The sequence below is a fragment of the Loxodonta africana genome, chromosome 3 (genome assembly GCF_030014295.1).
Source record: "Loxodonta africana isolate mLoxAfr1 chromosome 3, mLoxAfr1.hap2, whole genome shotgun sequence".
Taxonomy (NCBI): domain Eukaryota; kingdom Metazoa; phylum Chordata; class Mammalia; order Proboscidea; family Elephantidae; genus Loxodonta; species Loxodonta africana.
Genome location: NC_087344.1, coordinates 181,504,549 through 181,523,019, shown reverse-complemented (window position 1 = coordinate 181,523,019; position 18,471 = coordinate 181,504,549). Strand labels below are relative to the sequence as shown.

The following is an 18,471-nucleotide window of genomic DNA, read 5'->3' as shown; positions in this document are numbered from 1 at the left end:
AAAAGAGAAGAGTGGAGGGAGGGAGCAGGCTGTGTCATTAGGGGGAGAGCAATTGGGAGTATGTAGCAAAGTGTGTAAAAGGTTTTCGTGTGAGAGACTGACTTGATTTGTAAACTTTCAATTAAAGCACAATAAATATTAAAAAAGAAAAAGAATAGAAAAACAATACAAAATTTTCAACAAAAGCAGAAGTTGGTTCTTTGAAAGATCAACAAAATTGACAAACCAGTGGCCAAACTGACAAAGGAAAAACAAGAGAGGACACAAATAACCCAAATAAGAAATGAAATGGAGGACATTACGATAGATCCAACTAAAATAAAAAGGATCATAACAGAGTATTACGAAAAACTATACTCCAACGAATTTGAAAAACTGGAGGAAACGGACAAATTTCTAGTAACACAGTATCTACCCAAAGTAACACAAAATGATGTTGAAAATCTGAACAGACCCATAACAATAGAAAAGATTGAGAAGGTAATTAAAAAAAAAAAAAAAAACTCCCAACCAAAAAATACCCTGGCCCAGATGGCTTCATTGAAGAATTCTACCAAGCATTCAGATAAGAGCTTACACCAGCACTACTCAAAATATTTCAGAACATAGAAAAGGAAGGGATACTTTCCAATTCATTCAATGAAGCCAGCATAACACTGGTATCAAAACCAGGCAAACACACCACAAAAAAAGAAAATTATAGACCAATATCTCTCATGAACAGAGGTGCAAAAATTCTACCCAATAGAATTCAGCATCGTAGCAAAAAACTACGACCAAGTAGTATTCATACCAGCTATGCAAGGATGGTTCAACATTAGAAAATCAGTCAATGTGATTCATCACATAAATAAAATAATCACATGATCATCTCAGTTGATGCAGAAAAGGCATTCAACAAAATTCAACATCTTTTCCTGATAAAAACTCTCAATAAAATAGGTATAGAGGAGAAATTCCTCAGCATAATAAAGGACACATATACAAAACCAACAGCTAACATCATTCTCAATGGAGAGAGGCTGAAAACATTCCCCTTGAGAACAGGAACAGACAAGGATGCCCATTATTACCACTCCTTTTCAACATTTGCTGGAAGTCCTAGCTAGAGAAATAAGGCAAGAAAAGCAAATAAGGGGCATCTAAATTGGTAATGAAGAAGTAAAACAGGCCCTATTTGCAAATGATGATACTATACATAGAAAACCCAAAAGACTCCATGAGAAAACTACTGGAACTAATAGAAAATTCAGCAGAGTAGCAGGACAGAAGATAAAAATTCAAAAATCAGTGAGATTCCTATACACTAGTAAAGAGAATGATGAAAAGGAAATCAGGAAAAAAATGTTTATAATAGCTCCTAAAAAAATAAAATACTTAGGAATAAATCTAACCAGAGATGTAAAAGACCTATGCAAAGAAAACTGCAAAATACTACTGCAGGAAACCAAAAGAGATCTACAGAAATGGAAAAACATACCATGTTCACGGATAGGTAGACTCAACGTTGTGAAAATGACACTTTTAGCCAAAGCGATTTAAAAATACAGTGCAATCCTGATCCAAATACCAATAACATTCTTTAAAGAGATGGAAAAACTAATCATTAACTTCATATGGGAAGGAAAGAGGACCCAGATAAGTAAAGCACTATTTAAGAAGTAGAATAAAGTACGAGAACTCACAATACCTGACCTCAGAAGCTACTACACAGCTGTGGTAGTCAAAACAGTCTGGTACTGGTACAATAACAGGTACCTTGACCAATGGAACAGAATCCAGAACCCAGATGTAAACCCATCCACCTCTGGTCACCTCATCTTCGACAAGGGCCCAAAGTCCATCAAATGGGGAAACAGTCTTTTCAACAAATGGTGCTGACAAAACTGGATGTCCACCTGCAAAAAAAATGAAAGGGCCCATACCTCACACCGTACACAAAAACTAATTCAAAATGGATCAAAGACCTAAATATAAAACGAAAAACTATAAAGATCATAGAACAAAAAATATGATCAGCTCTAGAGGCCCTAATACATGACATTAACAGGAGACAAACCATAACTAACAACACACAAACTCCAGAAGATAAGCTAGATAACTGGAATCTTCTAAAAATTAAACACTTATTCTCATCAGAAGTCCTCACCAAAAGAGTAAAAAGGGAACCTACAGGTGGGGAAAAAAAATTTGGCTATTACAAATTTGACAAAGGTCTAATCTTAAAATCTACAGGAAAATCCTATACCTCTACAACAAAAAGACAAATAATCCAATTAAAAAACGGGCAAAGGATATCAACAGATGCTTCACCAAAGAGGACATTCAAATGGCTAACAGTCACATGAGGAAATGCTCGGGATCACTAGCCATTAGAGAAATGCAAATCAAAACCACAATGAGATACCATCTTAGCCCAGCATTGCTGGCACAAATCAAAGAAACAGAAAATAACAGGCTGCGGGGAGACTGGAACTCTTATGCACGGCTGGTGGGAATGCAAAATGGTACGACTATTCTGGAAAACGATACGGTGCGTCCTTAAAACACTAGAAAAAGAAATATATGATCCAGCAATTCCTCTTCTAGGAATATATCCTAGAGAAGTAAGAGCCATCATATGAATAGGCATATGCACACCCATGTTCATTACAACATTGTTCACAATAGCAAAAAGATGGAAATGACCTAGGTGCCATTTACAGATGAATGGATCAACGACGGTACATACACACAATGGAATTTTACACAACAATAAAGAACAATGATGAATCTGCATTATGCTGAGTGAAATAAGTCAATCACAAAAGGACAAATATTATATGAGACCACTACTATAAAAACTCATGAAAAGGTTTACACACAAAAGGGAACAATCTTTGGTGGTTGTGGGGGTGGGGATGGAAAAACACTAGACAATAGGTAAGTGGTAACTTTGGTAAAGGGTGGGACACTGCACAATACTGGGGAAGCCAGCACAACTGGTCCAAGGCAGGGTCACAGAAGCTCCATGGATACATCCAAACTCCCTGCGGGACTGAACTGCTGGCCTGGGGGTTGTGGGGGCAATAGTCTTGAGGAACATCCAGCTCAGCTGGCATAACAGCTTATAAAGAAAATGTTCTACATTCTACCTCAGTGAGTAGTATCTGGAGTCTTAAAAGCTTGTGAATGGCCATCTAAGATACTTCCATTGGTGTCACCTCGTTGGAAGCAAGGGAAAATGAAGAAAACCAAAGACATGGAGGAAGGACTGGTCCAAAGGACTGGTGGTCCACAACTATCACACCCTCCACCAGACTGAGTCCAGCACAGCTGGATGGTGCCCAGTGACTGCTCTGAGCGGATCATAGTAGAGGGTCCTGGAGAGAGCTGGAGAAAAATGTAGAACAAAATTCTAACTCATAAAAAAAGACCAGACTTACTGGTCTGACAGAGACTGGAGAAACCCCAAGCATGTGGCCCCCGGAGACCCTTTTGGCTGAGTAATAAAGTCACTCCTATGGTCAACCCTTCAGCCAAAGATTAGACAGGCCCATAAAACAAAACAAAACTAAAGGGGCACACTAGCCAAGGGGCAGGGAATGGAAGGCAGGAGGGGACAGGAAAGCTGGTGATTGGGAACTTAGTCGAGAAGGGAGAGTGCTGACATGTTGACGGGTTGGTAACTAACATCACAAAACAATATGTGTACTAACTGTTTAATGAGAAGCTAGTTTGTTCTGTAAACTGTCATCTAAAATACAATAATGAAAAATGTAAAATGATAAAAATAAGAAAAAGTTTTATCATGAGATTGAAGCAATTAAAAAAAAAATTCTCAACAAAATTCCAGCCTATAGAATTCAACAGCGTATCAAAAAAATAATACATCATGACCAAGTGGGATTCATACCAGGTATGCAAGGATGGTACAATATTAAAATATTATCAAGGTAATCCACCACATAAATAAAACAAAGGATAAGAATCACATGATCATCTCAAAAGATGCTGAAAAGGTATTTGATAAACTCCAACATTCAGTCCTAATAAAAACTCTCACCAAAATAAGAATAAAAGGGAAATTCCTCAACATCATTAAGGGCATAAACACTAAACAGCAGCCAACATTATTCCCAAAGCAGAAAGACTTAAAGTACTTCCCCTAAGAACAGAACCCAGACAAGGACGCTCTTTATCACCACTCTTACTCATTATTGCACTGTGGATCCTAGCTAGACCAATAAGTCAAAAAAAGGAAAGAAACGGCATCTAAGTTGGTAAAGTCGGAATCGACTCTTTTTTTTTAAGTTGGTAAAGAAGTAAAACTATCCTTATATGCATGCGATATGAGCCTATACACAGAGAATCCACAAGAAAGCTACAGGAACTAACAGAATGATTCAGCAAAGTGGTAGGATACAAGATCAACTTACGAAAATCAGTCAGATTCCTCTACACTAAAAAAGAAAACTTCAAAAGCAAAATCCAAGAAAACAGTAATAGCCCCTAAAAAGATAAAATACTTAGGAATAAACCTAACTAGGGACATTTAAAAGATTTATACAAAGAAAACAACAAAACACTGCTGCAAGAAACCAAAACAGATCTACATAAATGGAAAAACATACCATGCTCATGGATGGGTAGAATCAACATTGTGAAAATGTCAATTCTACCCAAGCAATCTACAAATACAATGCAATCCTCATCTAAATACCATCAGCATTCTTTAAAAAGATGGAAAAACTAATCATTAACATTATATTGAAAGAAAAGACGCCCTGGATAAGTAAAGCATTATTGAAGAGGAAGAACAAAGTAGGAAGCCTCACGCTACCTGACTTCAGAACCTACTATAAAGCTACCATAGACAAAACAGCCTGGTACCAGTACAAGAACAGACACATTGATCAATGGAACATAGATGTAAATCCATCTATCTACGGCCACCTGATCTTTGCCAAAGGACCAAAGTACATTTAAAGGGGGAAAAGACAGTCTTTTTAACAAATAGTGATGGCAAAACTGGATGCCCACCTGTAAAAAATGAAACAGGAACCATACCTCACATCACACAAAAAACTAATTCAAAATGGATCAAGGAGTTAAATATAAAACAAAATACTATAACGATCATGGAAGAAAAATAGGGTCAATGCTAGGGGCCTTATAATATACAGCATAAAAAGGATATAAACCATAACTAACAATATACAAACACCAGATAAGCTAGATAACTGGGATCTTCTAAAAATTAAACATTTATGCTCACTGAAAGACCTCACCAGAAGAGTAAAAAGAGAGCCTACAGACTAGGAGAAAATTTTTGCCTATGACATATCTGATATAGGTCTAATCTCTAAAATCTGTAGGAAAATCTAACACCTCTACAACAAAAAAGACAAATAATCCAATTAAAAAATGGGCAAAGAATATCAATGGACACTTCGCCAAACAACATTCAGGCAGCTAATGGACACATGAGGAAATTTTCGTGATCACTATCCATTAGAGAAATGCAAATTAAAACCACAATGAGATACCACCTTACAAGGACATCGGTGGCACGAATCAAAGAAACAGAAAATAACAAATGTTGGAGAGGTTGTGGGAAGCCTGAAACTCTTATGCACTGCTGGTGGGAATGCAAAATGGTACAACCATTTTGGAAAACGATATGCCATTTCCTTAAAAAATTGGAAAGAGGAATACCAAATGATCTAGCAGTTCCTACTCCTAGGAATATATTCTAGGGAAGTAAGAGTCATCACGTGAATAGACATATGCACACCCATGTTCACTAGGGCATCATTCACAACAGCAAAAAGATGGAAACAACCTAAATGCCCATCAAAAGATGAATGGATAAACTATGGTATATACACACAATAGAATACTATGCAATGATAAGCAACGATGAATCTGTGAAACACTTCACAACATGGATGAATCTGGACAGCATTATGCTGAGTGAAAGAAGTCAATAGCAAAAGGACAAATACTGTATGAGACCACTATTATAAAAGCTTATACAAAGGTATACACACAGAAAGAAGCAATCTTTGATAGTAAGGCGGGGGGGTGAGGAGGGAAAAATACTAACTGGATAGGTAAGTGGTAACTATGGTGAAGGGTAAGACAGTACACAATACGGGGGAAGTCAGTACAGCTTGACCAAAGCAAAGTCACAGAAACTTCAGAGACACATCCAAACTCCCTGAGGGATCAAGTTACTGGGCTGAGAGCTGGGCACCATGGTCTTGGGGGATATCTAGCTCAACTGGCGTAATACAGTTTATAAAGAAAATGTTCTACATTCGACTATGGTGAGTAGTGTCTGGGGTCTTAAAGGCCTGCAAGTGGCCATCTAAGATACACCTACTGGTTCCATCCCAGCTAGAGCAAAAGAAAATGAGGAAAACTGAAGATACAAGGGAAAGATTAGTCCAAAGGACTAACGGACCACAACTACCACAACCTCTGCCAGACTGAGTCCAGTGCAATTAGATGGTGCCCAGCTACTACCACTGACTGCTCTGACAGGGATCACAATATCTGATTGTCCCAGACAGAGTGGGTAAAAATGTTGAACAAAATTCAAATTCACAAAAAAAAGACCAGACTTGCTGGTCTGACAGAAGCTGGAGAAACCTCAAGAGTATGGCCCCCAGAAACCATTTTAACTCAGTACTGAAGTCACTCCCGAGGTTCACTCTTTAGTCAAAGATTAGACAGGTCTGTAGTGACAACAGTAACACATGCGAGGGTTATGCTTCATAGTTCAATCACATATATGAGACTAATGGGCACACTAGCCCAAAATCAAAGATGAGAAGGCAGGAAAGGACAGGAAAACTGGATGAATGGGAACAAGGAACCCGGAATGAAGAAGTGGAGAGTGTTGACACATCGTGGGGTTGGCAACCAATGTCACACACAAAAAAATGTGTCTATTAATTGTATAATGAGAAACCAATTTGCTCTGTAAACTTTCACCTAAAGCACAATAAAAAAAATTTTAAAGACTTATGCAAAGAAAATAACAAAACACCACTGCAATAAACCAAGGGAAAAAAAAAAAAAACCCAAACCCAGTGCCGTCAGGTCAATTCTGACTCATAGCGACCCTACAGGACAGAGTAGAATTGCCCTGTAGAGTTTCCAAAGAGCACCTGGTGGATTCAAACTGCCGACCCTTTGGTTAGCAGCCGTAGCACTTAGCCACTATGCAACCAGGGTTTCCAATAAACCAAGCGACCTTCATAAATTGAAAATCATACCATGCTGATGGATAAGAAGACTCAACACAGTGAAAATGTCAATACTATCCAAAGCAATCAACAAGTATGATGTAATGCCAATCCAAATTTAAACAACATTCTTCAATGAGATGAAAACACTAATCATGAACTTTATATGGAAAGGAATGAGCCCCCAGATAAGTAAAAACATTAATGAAAAGGAAGAACAAAGATGGAGGCCTCACACCACCCAATCTCAGAACTTACTATACAGCTACCGTAGTCAAAACAGCCTAATACTGATACAATGACACACACATAAACCAGTGGAACAGAACTGAAAACCCAGAAATCTGTCCACCTATGTACACCTGAAGCCCATTAAATGGGGGAAGAGATAGTCTCTTCAACAAATGGTGTTGGCAAAACTAGATACCCATTTGCAGAAAAATCAAACAGGATGCATACCTCAGCCCATATACAAAATCTAACTCAAAATGGATCAAAGACCTAAATGTAAAACCTAAAACTATAAAGTTCATGAAAGAAAACATAGGGACAATGGTAGGGGCCCTAATTTACGGTATAAATAGAGTATCAAACATAACTAAAAACGCATAAACTCCAGAAGATGAACTAGATAAACAGGACCTCTAAAATTTAAAACTTATACTCATCAAAAGACTTCCAAGAGAGTAAAGAGAGAACATATAGACTGGGAAAAAATATTTGGCAATGACATCTCTGATAAAGGGTTAATCTCTAAACTATACAGAAAAGTTCAACAACTCAACAAAATAAAGACAAACAACCCAATCACAAAATGGGCAAAGGATATGAACAGGCACTTCACCAAACAGGACATTCAGGTGGCCAACAAATACTTGAAAAGATGCTCATAATCATTAGCCATTAGAGAGAACCAAATCAAAACCATGATGAGATACTCTCACCCCTACGAGAATGACACTGATGTATAATTCAGAAAGAATAAACGCTGGCAAGGTTGTGGAGAGATTGGAACTTTTAATACACTGCTGGTGGGAATGTAAAATGGTACAACCACTTTGGAAAACAATATGTGCTTCCTTAAAAAGCTAGAAATACCATACATTCAGCAATCCCACTCCTAGGAATATATCCTAGAGAAAAAAGAGCTGTCACACGAATAGACATATGCACATCCATATTTACTGCAGCATTATTCACAATAACAAAAAGATGGGAACTAAGTGCCCATCAACAAATGAATGGATAAACAAACTACGGTACACACACACAACGGAATACTATGCAACGGTAAAGAACAATGATGACGTGAAACATCTCATATAGTGGATGAATCTGGAGTGTATTATGCTGAGTGAAATAAGTTAATCACAAAAGCACAAATGCAGTATGAGACCACTATTATATAAACTGAAGAAAAGGTTTACACACAGAAAGAAACAATCTTTGATGGTTATGGGGGGAGGGGAACCACTAACTAGTTAGTAGACAAGTGTTAACTTTGGTGAAGGGAAAGGCAATACACAAGAAAGGGGACATCAGAAGAACCTGACCAAGGCGAGGGAAGACACTTAGAGAAACACAAGGAAAAGAAAAAACAAACAAACAAAAAAGAGGCAACCACAGTAAATAATATAGTATACACAATCCTAGAACAACAGTAAAAATAGACTTACAGGCAGATACATGGGCAGATATGCATGCTAAATAGGAGAAGGAAGGCATATAGGAGTATATCCACATACATATATAGGTCAGGCTGTGGATATTTTTACATATGTATTTAATGTACCACATATATATTCATATATATAATAGGGCACAAACAGGGCACAGTCACAGAAGCTTCCTAGACACATCCAAACACCTTGAGGGACCAAGCCGCTGCGGCTGAGGACCGTGGTCTCAAGGGACATCTAGGTCAGTTGGTGTAACAAAGCTCATAAAGAAAATGTTCTACATCCTACTTTGGTGAGTAGCATCTGGAGTCTTAAAAGCTTGTGAGTAGCCATTTAAGACACATCTATTGGTCCCATTCCATCTGAAACAAAGGAGAATGAAGAAAACCAAAGACATTAGCCCAAAGGATTTTGGGACCAAGCCCAAAGGTCTTTCGGACCACAGGAACCATGGCTTCCACCAGCCTGAGCCTGAAGGAACTAGATGGTGCCTGGCTACAACCACTGACCACTCTGATAGGGATCACAACAGAGAGCCCCGGAAAAGCAGGAGAAAAATGTAGAAAGTTCACATTTACAGAAAAGACCAGACTTACTGATCTGACAGGCTAGAGGAACCCCCAAGACTACAACCCCTGTACACCCTTCTAACTTAGATCTAAAGCCACTCCCAAAGTTTACCTTTCAGCCGAAGATTAGAAAGACCTATAAAACAAACAATAGCACATATGAGGAATATGCTTCTTAGATCAATCAAGTACAGGCACACCTCATTTTTGTTGCACTTTGCTTTATTGCACTTCGCAGATATTGCATTTTTTACAAGTTGAAGGTTTGTGGCAACCCTGTGTTGAGCAAGTCTATCAGCACCATTTTTTCAACAGCATGTGTTCACTTCGTGTCTCTGTATCACATCTGGGTAATTCTCACAATATTACAAACTTTTTCATTACTATTTTATCTGTTATTGTGATCTGTGATCAGTGATCTTTAACGTTACTATTGTAATTGTTCTGGGGTGCCACAAACCGCACCCATATACGATGGCGAACTTAGTAAGTGTTGTGTTCTGACTGCTACACCGACTAGCGTCCCCAGCCTCTTCCCTCTCCTCCAGCCTCCCTATTCCCTGAGACACAACAATATTGAAATGAGGCTGGTTAATAACCCTACAATGACCTCTAAGTGTTCAAGTCAAAGGAAGAGTCACAGAATCACGTCTTTCATTTAAATCAAAAGCTAGAAATGATTAAGCGTAGTGAGGAAGACATGTCAAAAACTGAGACGGGCTGAAAGCTAGGCCTCTTGCACCAGTTAGCCAAGTTGTGAATGCAAAGGAAAAGCTCTTGAAGGAAATTAAAAGTGCTATTCCAGTGAACACACCAATGATAAGAAAGCAAAACAGCCTTACTGCTGATATGAAGAAAGTTTTAGTGATCTGCATAGGTCAAACCAGGCACTACAGTCCCTTAAGCCAAAGCCTAATCCAGAGCAAGGCCCTAAAATTCTTCAATTCTAAGAAGGCTGAGAGAGGTGTGGAAGCTGCAGAAAAGTTTGAAGCTAGCGGAGGTTGGTTCATGAGGTTTAAGGAACGACACCGTCTCCATGCCATAGAAGTGCAAGGTGAAGCAGCAAGTGCTGATGCAGAAGCTGCGGCTAGTTATCCAGAAGATCTAGCTAACACAACTGATAAAGGTGGCTACAGTAAACAATAGGTTTTCAGTGTAGACAAAACAGCCTTATATTGGAAGAAGATGCCATGGAAGACTTGTGGAGAGGAGAAGTCAGTGAGTAGCTTCAAGGCACAGGCTGACTCTCCTGTTAGGTGCTAATGCCTGGTGACTTTAAGCTGAAGCCAATGCTCATTTACCATTCTGAAAATTCTAGAGCCCTTAAGAATTACGCTAAATCTACTCTGCCTGTGCTCTGTAAGGGGAACAACAAAGCCTGGATGACAGCACATCTGTTTACAACATGGATTACTGAATATTTTAAGCCCACTGTTGAGACCTACTGTTCAGAAAAAAAAGATACCTTTCAAAATATTCCTGTTCATTGCCAGGGCACCTGGTCACCCAAGAGCTCTGAGGGAGATGTGCAAGGAGATTAACATTTTCATGCCTGCTAACACAACATCCGTTCTGCAGCCTATGGATCAAGGAGTCATTTTGACTCTCAAGTCTTATTATTTAAGAAATAAATTTTGTAAGGTTACTGCAGCCATAGATAATGATTCCTCTGATGGATCTGGGCAAAACTGAAAACCTTTTTAAAAAGATTCACCATTCTAGATGCCGTTAAAAACATTCGTGATTCATGGGAGGAGGTCAAAATATTAACATTAACAGGAGTTTGGAAGAAGTTGATTCCAACCCTTGTGGATGACCTTGAAGGGTTTAAGACTTTAGCGGAGGAAGTAACTGCAGATGTGGTGGAAATAGCAAAAGAACTACAATTAGAAGTGGAGTCTGAAGATGTGACTGAATTGCTGCAATCTCATGAGAAAACTTTAACAGATGAAGAGCTGTTTCTTATTTCTTGAAATGGAATCTACTTCTGGTGAAGACACTGTGAACATTGTTGAAATGACAACAAAAGATTTAAAATATTACATAAACTTCGCTGATAAAGCAGTGGCAGGGTTTGAGAGGAATGACTCCAATTTTGAAAGAAGTTCTAATGTGGGTAAAATGCTATCCAACAGCATAGCGTACTACAGAGACATCTTTCTTGAGAGGAAGAGTCAATCAACGTGGCAAATTTCATTGTTGCCTTACTTCAAGAAATTGTCACAGCCCAGACCTTCAGCAATCACCACTCTGATCAGTTAACAGCCATCAACATCAAGGCCAAGACTCTCCAGGAACAAAAAGATGACAACTCACAGAAGGCTCAGACGATGGTTAGCATTTTTTAGCAATAAAGTATTTTTTAATTAAGGTATGTACATTGTTTTTTTAGACATAATGCTACTGCACACTTAATAGACAGGAGTATAAACACAATTTTTATATGCACTGGGACACCAAAAAGTTTGTGTGACTCGCTTTATTATAATATTCGCTTTATTGCAGTGGTCTGGAACCAAACCCACAATATTTCCAAGGTATGCCTGTATAGACCAAATGGGCAACACCTGCCCAAAAGCAAAGACAATGAGGCAGGCAGGGACAGGAAAGCTGGACGAATGGGAATGGGGAAACTGTGGTAGAAAGGGGGAAAGTGCTGACACATTGCCAGGACTGCAACCAACGTCGTGAAAAAAATTTGCGTATAAATTTTTGAATGATAATCTAATTTGCTCTGTAAACTTTCACCTAAAGCACAATTTTTTAAAAAATTGGAAAACAAAAAAAGGAATGAACCTTGAAAACATTATGCTAAGTGAAAAGCTATTTACAAAAGACCACATATAATTTCACTTATAAGACACCTCCAGAAATGCAATCTACAGAGGCAGAAACTAGGCTAAGCGATTGCGTAGGGCTGGAGAGGATGGAAGGTTTGGGGGGTGATGACTAAAAGGTACGAGTTTCTTTCCAATATGATGAAAATGTTCTAAAATTGTTTTTGGTGATGGCTGCACAACTCTGTGAATACACTAAAACCACTGGATGGTACACTTTAAAAGAGTGAATTTTATGGTATCTGAATCTTCAATAAATATATTTTTAAAAAGAGGTAAAACTATAAAACCTCTACTAGAAGGCATAGAAAAAATTTGTGTCCTTGGGTTAAGCAGATTTCTTAGAACATAAAATGTATTATCCATAAATGAAAAACAGATAAACTGAACTTAATCAAAATTTAAAACTTCTGTTCTTTGAAAGGCATTATTAAAAAAGAAAGAAAAGGCAAGCCACAGACTGAGAGAGAATATTTGGAAAACATCTATCTGATAAAAGACTTATATCCAGAATATATAAAGAACACTTAAAATAAAATAATAAGCAGATAAACAACCCAATTTTTAAAATGGGCAAAAGAGTTAATCAGATACTTCACCAAAGATGATATATGAATGGTCATTAAGCACACGAAAATAAGCTCATAATCATGAGTCACTAGGTAAATGCAAATTAAAACAAAATACCACACTACACGCCCGCTAGAAGAGCTAGAATTAAACTGAAAAAATCAAGTGTTGAAGAGACTGTGGAGCAACTGGAACTCTCCACTGCTAATGAGAATGGAACAATGGTACAGCCACTTGGAAAACAGTTTGGCAATTTCTTATAAGGTTAAACTTACAAGTATCATACGACCCTGCAATTCTATTTCTAGGTATGTACTCAAGAAAAATGAAAACATATGTCTATATAAAGACCTGTACATTAATGTTACTTCATAGCGACTTCAGTTACAATAGTCAAAAACTGGAAGCAACCCAAATGTGCATCAACAAGTGAATGGATAAGCAAGCTGTTCAAACAAATGTATACAATGGAACTCCAGTCAGCAATTAAAAAGAAACAAACTATTGATACGTGCAACAAGGTAGATCAATCTTAAAAGGATGAGACTAAGGGAAAGAAGCCAGACACAAATGACCACATACTGTATGGTTCCATTTATTTAACATTCTAGAAAAAAACAAAATATAATAATGACAGAAAGCAGATCAGCGGTTGCCAGTGACAGTGGTGGTAGAGGAAGAGGACTGACTGCAAAGGGGCACAGAAAACTTTTTGGGTTGATGGAAATGTGCTATATCTTGATTGTGGTGATAATGATGGTAATAAGACTATATACTTTTGTCAAAATTCATAAAATTAGGTACTTAAAATAGGTGAATGCTAATGTAGGTAAGCTATGCTCAAAAAAGGATTATTTGTAGTTTCATTCCTTTTCTCAAGCCTATAGAGGTTCCCAAGGTCTTAGGTAATTCCCCAAAGGTCTCAACATCCAATCTGCTCTACTTTCAGGACCTGACCTTGATTTTAACTTCTCATATACCTTATGATTCCAAGTATAGCACTTCTGCAGCATAAAACTCTAAATTTTGTGTGTATGTATGGTTCTCAGAATAGAGAGACCACAGTGACGTAAATGTTATATCTTTTCTAGCTCAATTACAGATGCAGTCAAACATTATTTGATCCTTCCACAGCTTTTCTAGCTTCCTTGCTTTTCTCATCTCCCCACTAAAAAAGATTCATTATAACGTCTAGTGGCTCATCCCTATCCAAGGGACAAATTCCAGTTTCTGAGATTGCAACTTTAGTCAGCAGGTCAGCTTTAAACGATGGACTGTCTGTCACTATCTAATAGAATCCACCTCATTTTCTACAAAGAATAATGGACATTTTTCATTATATCACACTCCTAAAATAATCAAAAGCAAATAAAGCATACTACAACCAAGAGAAAATTTAAGTCGACTGGGCTATCAGTGGCAATTAGGTTTTTAAGAACAAACAATGGCATGCAAGAAAGGGGCTGGCACACACAACCCAGAATCCAAGATGGGCTTTCTTGTATATTTACAACATCAACAGATTGGAAATGTGTAAAACAGCTCACGTGAATTGCATTCAGAGCATAATTAGAACCTTAAACAAGAGTTAATCATTCACACAGGTATCTTTGAACAAGGAGAAAAAGAACCCGATGTAGAGAGGAGTGCAGGGCATACGTAGGTTCTGACATGGATGAAGCTCTTTATTACCCAATGTTTTGGAAGATATCATCTTCTCTAATTAATCTTACTCTATAGCTCCAGAGGCAATAGTGAGAGATTGCTATTAGCAAAGAGACAGGGCAACAACAACAACCAAAAAATAAACAAACAAAAAACTCTTCACACTTGTTTATAACAGACCAGAATGCAAACTGCAAACTGTTCTGAAAATAAAATGGAATTGCACTTAAGCAAAAATAGGACTCTCTTTCATTACTATAGTTCACCCCCTACAGTAAATCAAGATTAGTGTCTTTTATTTATGCGTGAGCCCATCTTCCTGATAAACAAACTGACCTCAGTTGGACTCTTTTATTCTATGGCTCTCACATATTTCATAAATGATAAAATGGGGGGAAACAAAAGCTAGGTGTTTGAGGATTGAGTTGGGCTGACACTCACCACAAACTTCTCACCATTCTGCTCCACATGTTTGTATGTGGGGACCGATATGGGCACTGCTTGCTTTTCTGTGTAATCATAAAATGATTGTCCCAACGAGTCGTCACTGGGATCTAGGTTATCCGCCTCATGAGGAGGTACAGATAACACTGTCAAGATCAATTCCTTCTCGCCTGCTCGGATCAGGTCCACCACCTGCTTGTGAGTCGCCCCCTCAACATTCACGCCGTTCCTGAGGGGAAAAAGGGAAAAAGACAATCCCATAAACCAGAAGGGTCCAAACACCTTGTATCTTCCACCCTCCTGCCCCCACTCCAGTGACACTCAACATGAACCATAAAATCAAAAGATTAATTTGGTTCCAGAAAAGTTGTTTATGTTTTCACAGATCCTAATGTGAAAAACTGGGAATTTATGGTGGGGAGAATGGAAACAGGTGAGAAGACCCACCCTTCCTCTAGACTAGAATTCCACACACAGTTCAGGAAAGCACATGGGAAACAGAGGGTGAAGCCGAGGAGGAAATAAAGCTTTTCAAGCTAAACAGTCCACTTTCCTCATTCTAGATAAGCATGTATACAATACAATCAAAGTGGCTTTTGACAACCCTGCCATTTGAATTGTACTCTTGTCTTTTTTTAAACCTCATGGGAATTCTGTTAAAAGAAACTTTTCACAAGATGCATACCCTAATTTGTAAATAAAGACTCAAAAAGTATGACTCAAGGTAATTTCTTTACACTTATATCCAATTTCTCCTCACATCCCCAAATTAGTCAACTCAATTTTCCTTGACACCAGATTTCATTGCCTCGAATGTTATGTGGCATTTATTTCCATACATAGCTGGTTTCCTATATCACTTGGCTTTAAAAAGGTAAGGAGATTACCTCTCTAAAATCTCATTAACAGACCCAACTTCCTTTGTTCTCCCAATCACTTCAACTCATCTCTCTTGGGAGTCTATCTACTTTTTTTCTGGTCTGTGCTATCTCACTTAAAGATCTAATTAGCTCAAACTAGAAAATACATGTCTCTGGTTACATAGCTCATCAATCTACACAGTCACTCTCCTTCCTGTTTCACTGTATAAAAAGGCTAAAACCAGGAAAAATACAGGTTTGGGAGAATAATAATTTTGTCAAGAAAGATACTGAGTCTTACAGAACTCACTCAGCAAACCCAACTACCTTCCCAGATTGCTGACCCAGCCTATTGTCTCAGCAAAAGCCACTGGGCAGCCGGCCGGGGGCTCCCTCCCGTGGCTGTCCCCAAAGTGTTAGGAAATACACACCTGGCCTCTAATCAATTTGATATTTAAAGCTTAGCCACTCTTCAGAGTTAAACTCTTTTTCACTCCTGTTCTAAACTGTTAGGGTTCTTCCTTCCTGAAAATGCTGCCAAGTTTAGTAACAATCCTTCCATAAACTTTTTAGTCACTGGAATTGTCAGAGTCTGGTATCTGAAACATCCATTTATATAAACAGAACAGGCAGGCAATCGCCCAGCTAGCCTCTTTCCTTATTTTCAGCTTAACAAACAAGACAATAAATTCAGCACTCCTGACATTTCACAACCTAAAGTCTATACACAAAAATATTCAGTAATTTTACAATAGGCCAGTTTTAGAAGAAAATAAAGAGCCCCTCCCATTGATGGAAATTGGGCTTTCTAAATATGGATCAGGTCAGACTAGTGATCACGGTCAACTCTTGGATCATACAGCGAGAGGGTAAAGTGGAAAGAAAATGGGCTTTGGAGCCAGATCTACCTGGATTCAAATCCTGGCTCTACCTATTAGTAGCAAAATTGGTTTTGATCAAGTTATTCAGCCTTTCCTAGCCTTGATTTCCTCATATGTAAAATGACGACAATAATAACTCCCTAACAGTGTCATTGTGAAAATTAATGTAATAAAATATGTAACTTGCCTAAAACAATGCCTGGACATTCCTATTGGAAGGTATAAAGAGGTACATGTACATGTCTGTTTTGAAGAGATACTCGTTAAAGAAGAAACGGAAACCTATAGTTAAGAATTGGAAAAGAACTGCATATAATTCTTTGGCCTTATTATTTTTAATGCTTTGACCTTATTAGTATTTCTAAAATGCTAGAAGGGATGGGAGAAGAAATAAAACTGAAGAAACAAAAGTTAGAAATCATCAGAGAATTTCGTCTATTTCTAGGAACTTAGCTTACTCACAAATATTTTTTTTTTTAAACAAATTGGGGGAACCTAACACCTTAGAAACTGAACAAAACATAAAAATCTTGTACTAAAACAAGAGTTTTACGTTAGTACAATTAGTTTTAGGAGATGTGCATTATGGTATACATGCCATAATTCAATACAAAGATGGAAATTCCTTCATTCTTCACGGAATAAAACAAGGTCAGTAAAAACTCCAGGTTGTCTGATTTCAAAAAGAGTCCTCCCTGCTCAAGAATTAAGAGGTCTTCATGGTCATAAAAATGTTTATATAATATTTTCTTTTCCACAGAATGTTACTATACCAGGCTCAAATTAGGTGTGGCCCAATAATATGGGCAATTCTGATACCATAAGTGAATGCAAAATATGAATTCTGCAATAAAAGAAACTTTCAGCAGTACAGACTTCTGATTCAAAGCACGGCTTTGGAGTCAGAAAGACTTGGGTTTGAATACCAGCTGTGCCATTTAACAGATTTGAGACCTAAGGTAAACCATCTCACTAAGCATATATTTCCTCATCTGAAAATGGGGCTAACAGTATCCACAGCTAATGGAGTTGTGAGAACTAAAATGAGATATAACACTCAGCACACAATCTCGAACATGGTAACTCAATAAATGATAGCTATTCATGGAGCCCTGGTGGTGCAATGGTTAAGGTGCTCAGCTAACCAAAAAGGTCAGCGGTTCAAACTCACCACCAGCTCCACAGGAGAAAGATGTGGCAGTTTGCTTCTGGAGAGATTTACAGCCTTGGAAACCCTATGGGACAGTTCTACTCTGTCCTATACGGTCACTAAGAGTTGGAATCAACTCGACCGCAATGGGTTTGGTTTTTTGATGGCAAGCAGGTTGGTAGTACTTTGGCCTCCCAAATGACTCAAACCCTTTCTCCCATGAATTTCCCTCGCCTTTCTTCTGTCTTTATAGCATAAGCTAGTTGCAATTCTTTGAATATAAATGACTGAGCTCTCAATCAACGATAATGGAGATGATAAGACTGCTACTTTCCTCAGACTGCTGCATCAGAGAACCTAAGTCCTAGACCACATGGAAGTACCTATGTGGATCTACCCATCTATGCCTCTTCCACAAACAAAAGGCAGTGGCTTAAACACACTATCAAAAGAGAAGAATTCCAACAGACATGCGATTAAGCAAATGCAGCAAAAGTATTAATTCTACAATACTACCAATTGTAGAATCCAAGTTATGAGCACACAGGTATTCACTGTACAATTCTTTCAACTTTTCCATT

The 18,471-nt window shown here is 38.1% G+C and overlaps 1 protein-coding gene across 5 annotated transcripts in view; it reads right to left on the bottom strand.

Moving 5' to 3' along the window:
* SNX27 (sorting nexin 27) overlaps window positions 1-18,471 on the bottom strand; it is a 100,868-nt gene that overhangs the window by 59,796 nt on the left and 22,601 nt on the right. For 4 of the 5 annotated variants that reach the window (XM_064282599.1, XM_064282602.1, XM_010589430.3 and 1 more), the window contains one exon: window positions 14,997-15,228. The exons of the other annotated variant lie outside the window; for it this stretch is intronic. In XM_064282599.1, the coding sequence (XP_064138669.1) occupies window positions 14,997-15,228 (232 nt within the window). The remainder of the gene's footprint in view (window positions 1-14,996; window positions 15,229-18,471) is intronic. 5 annotated transcript variants of the gene reach the window in all.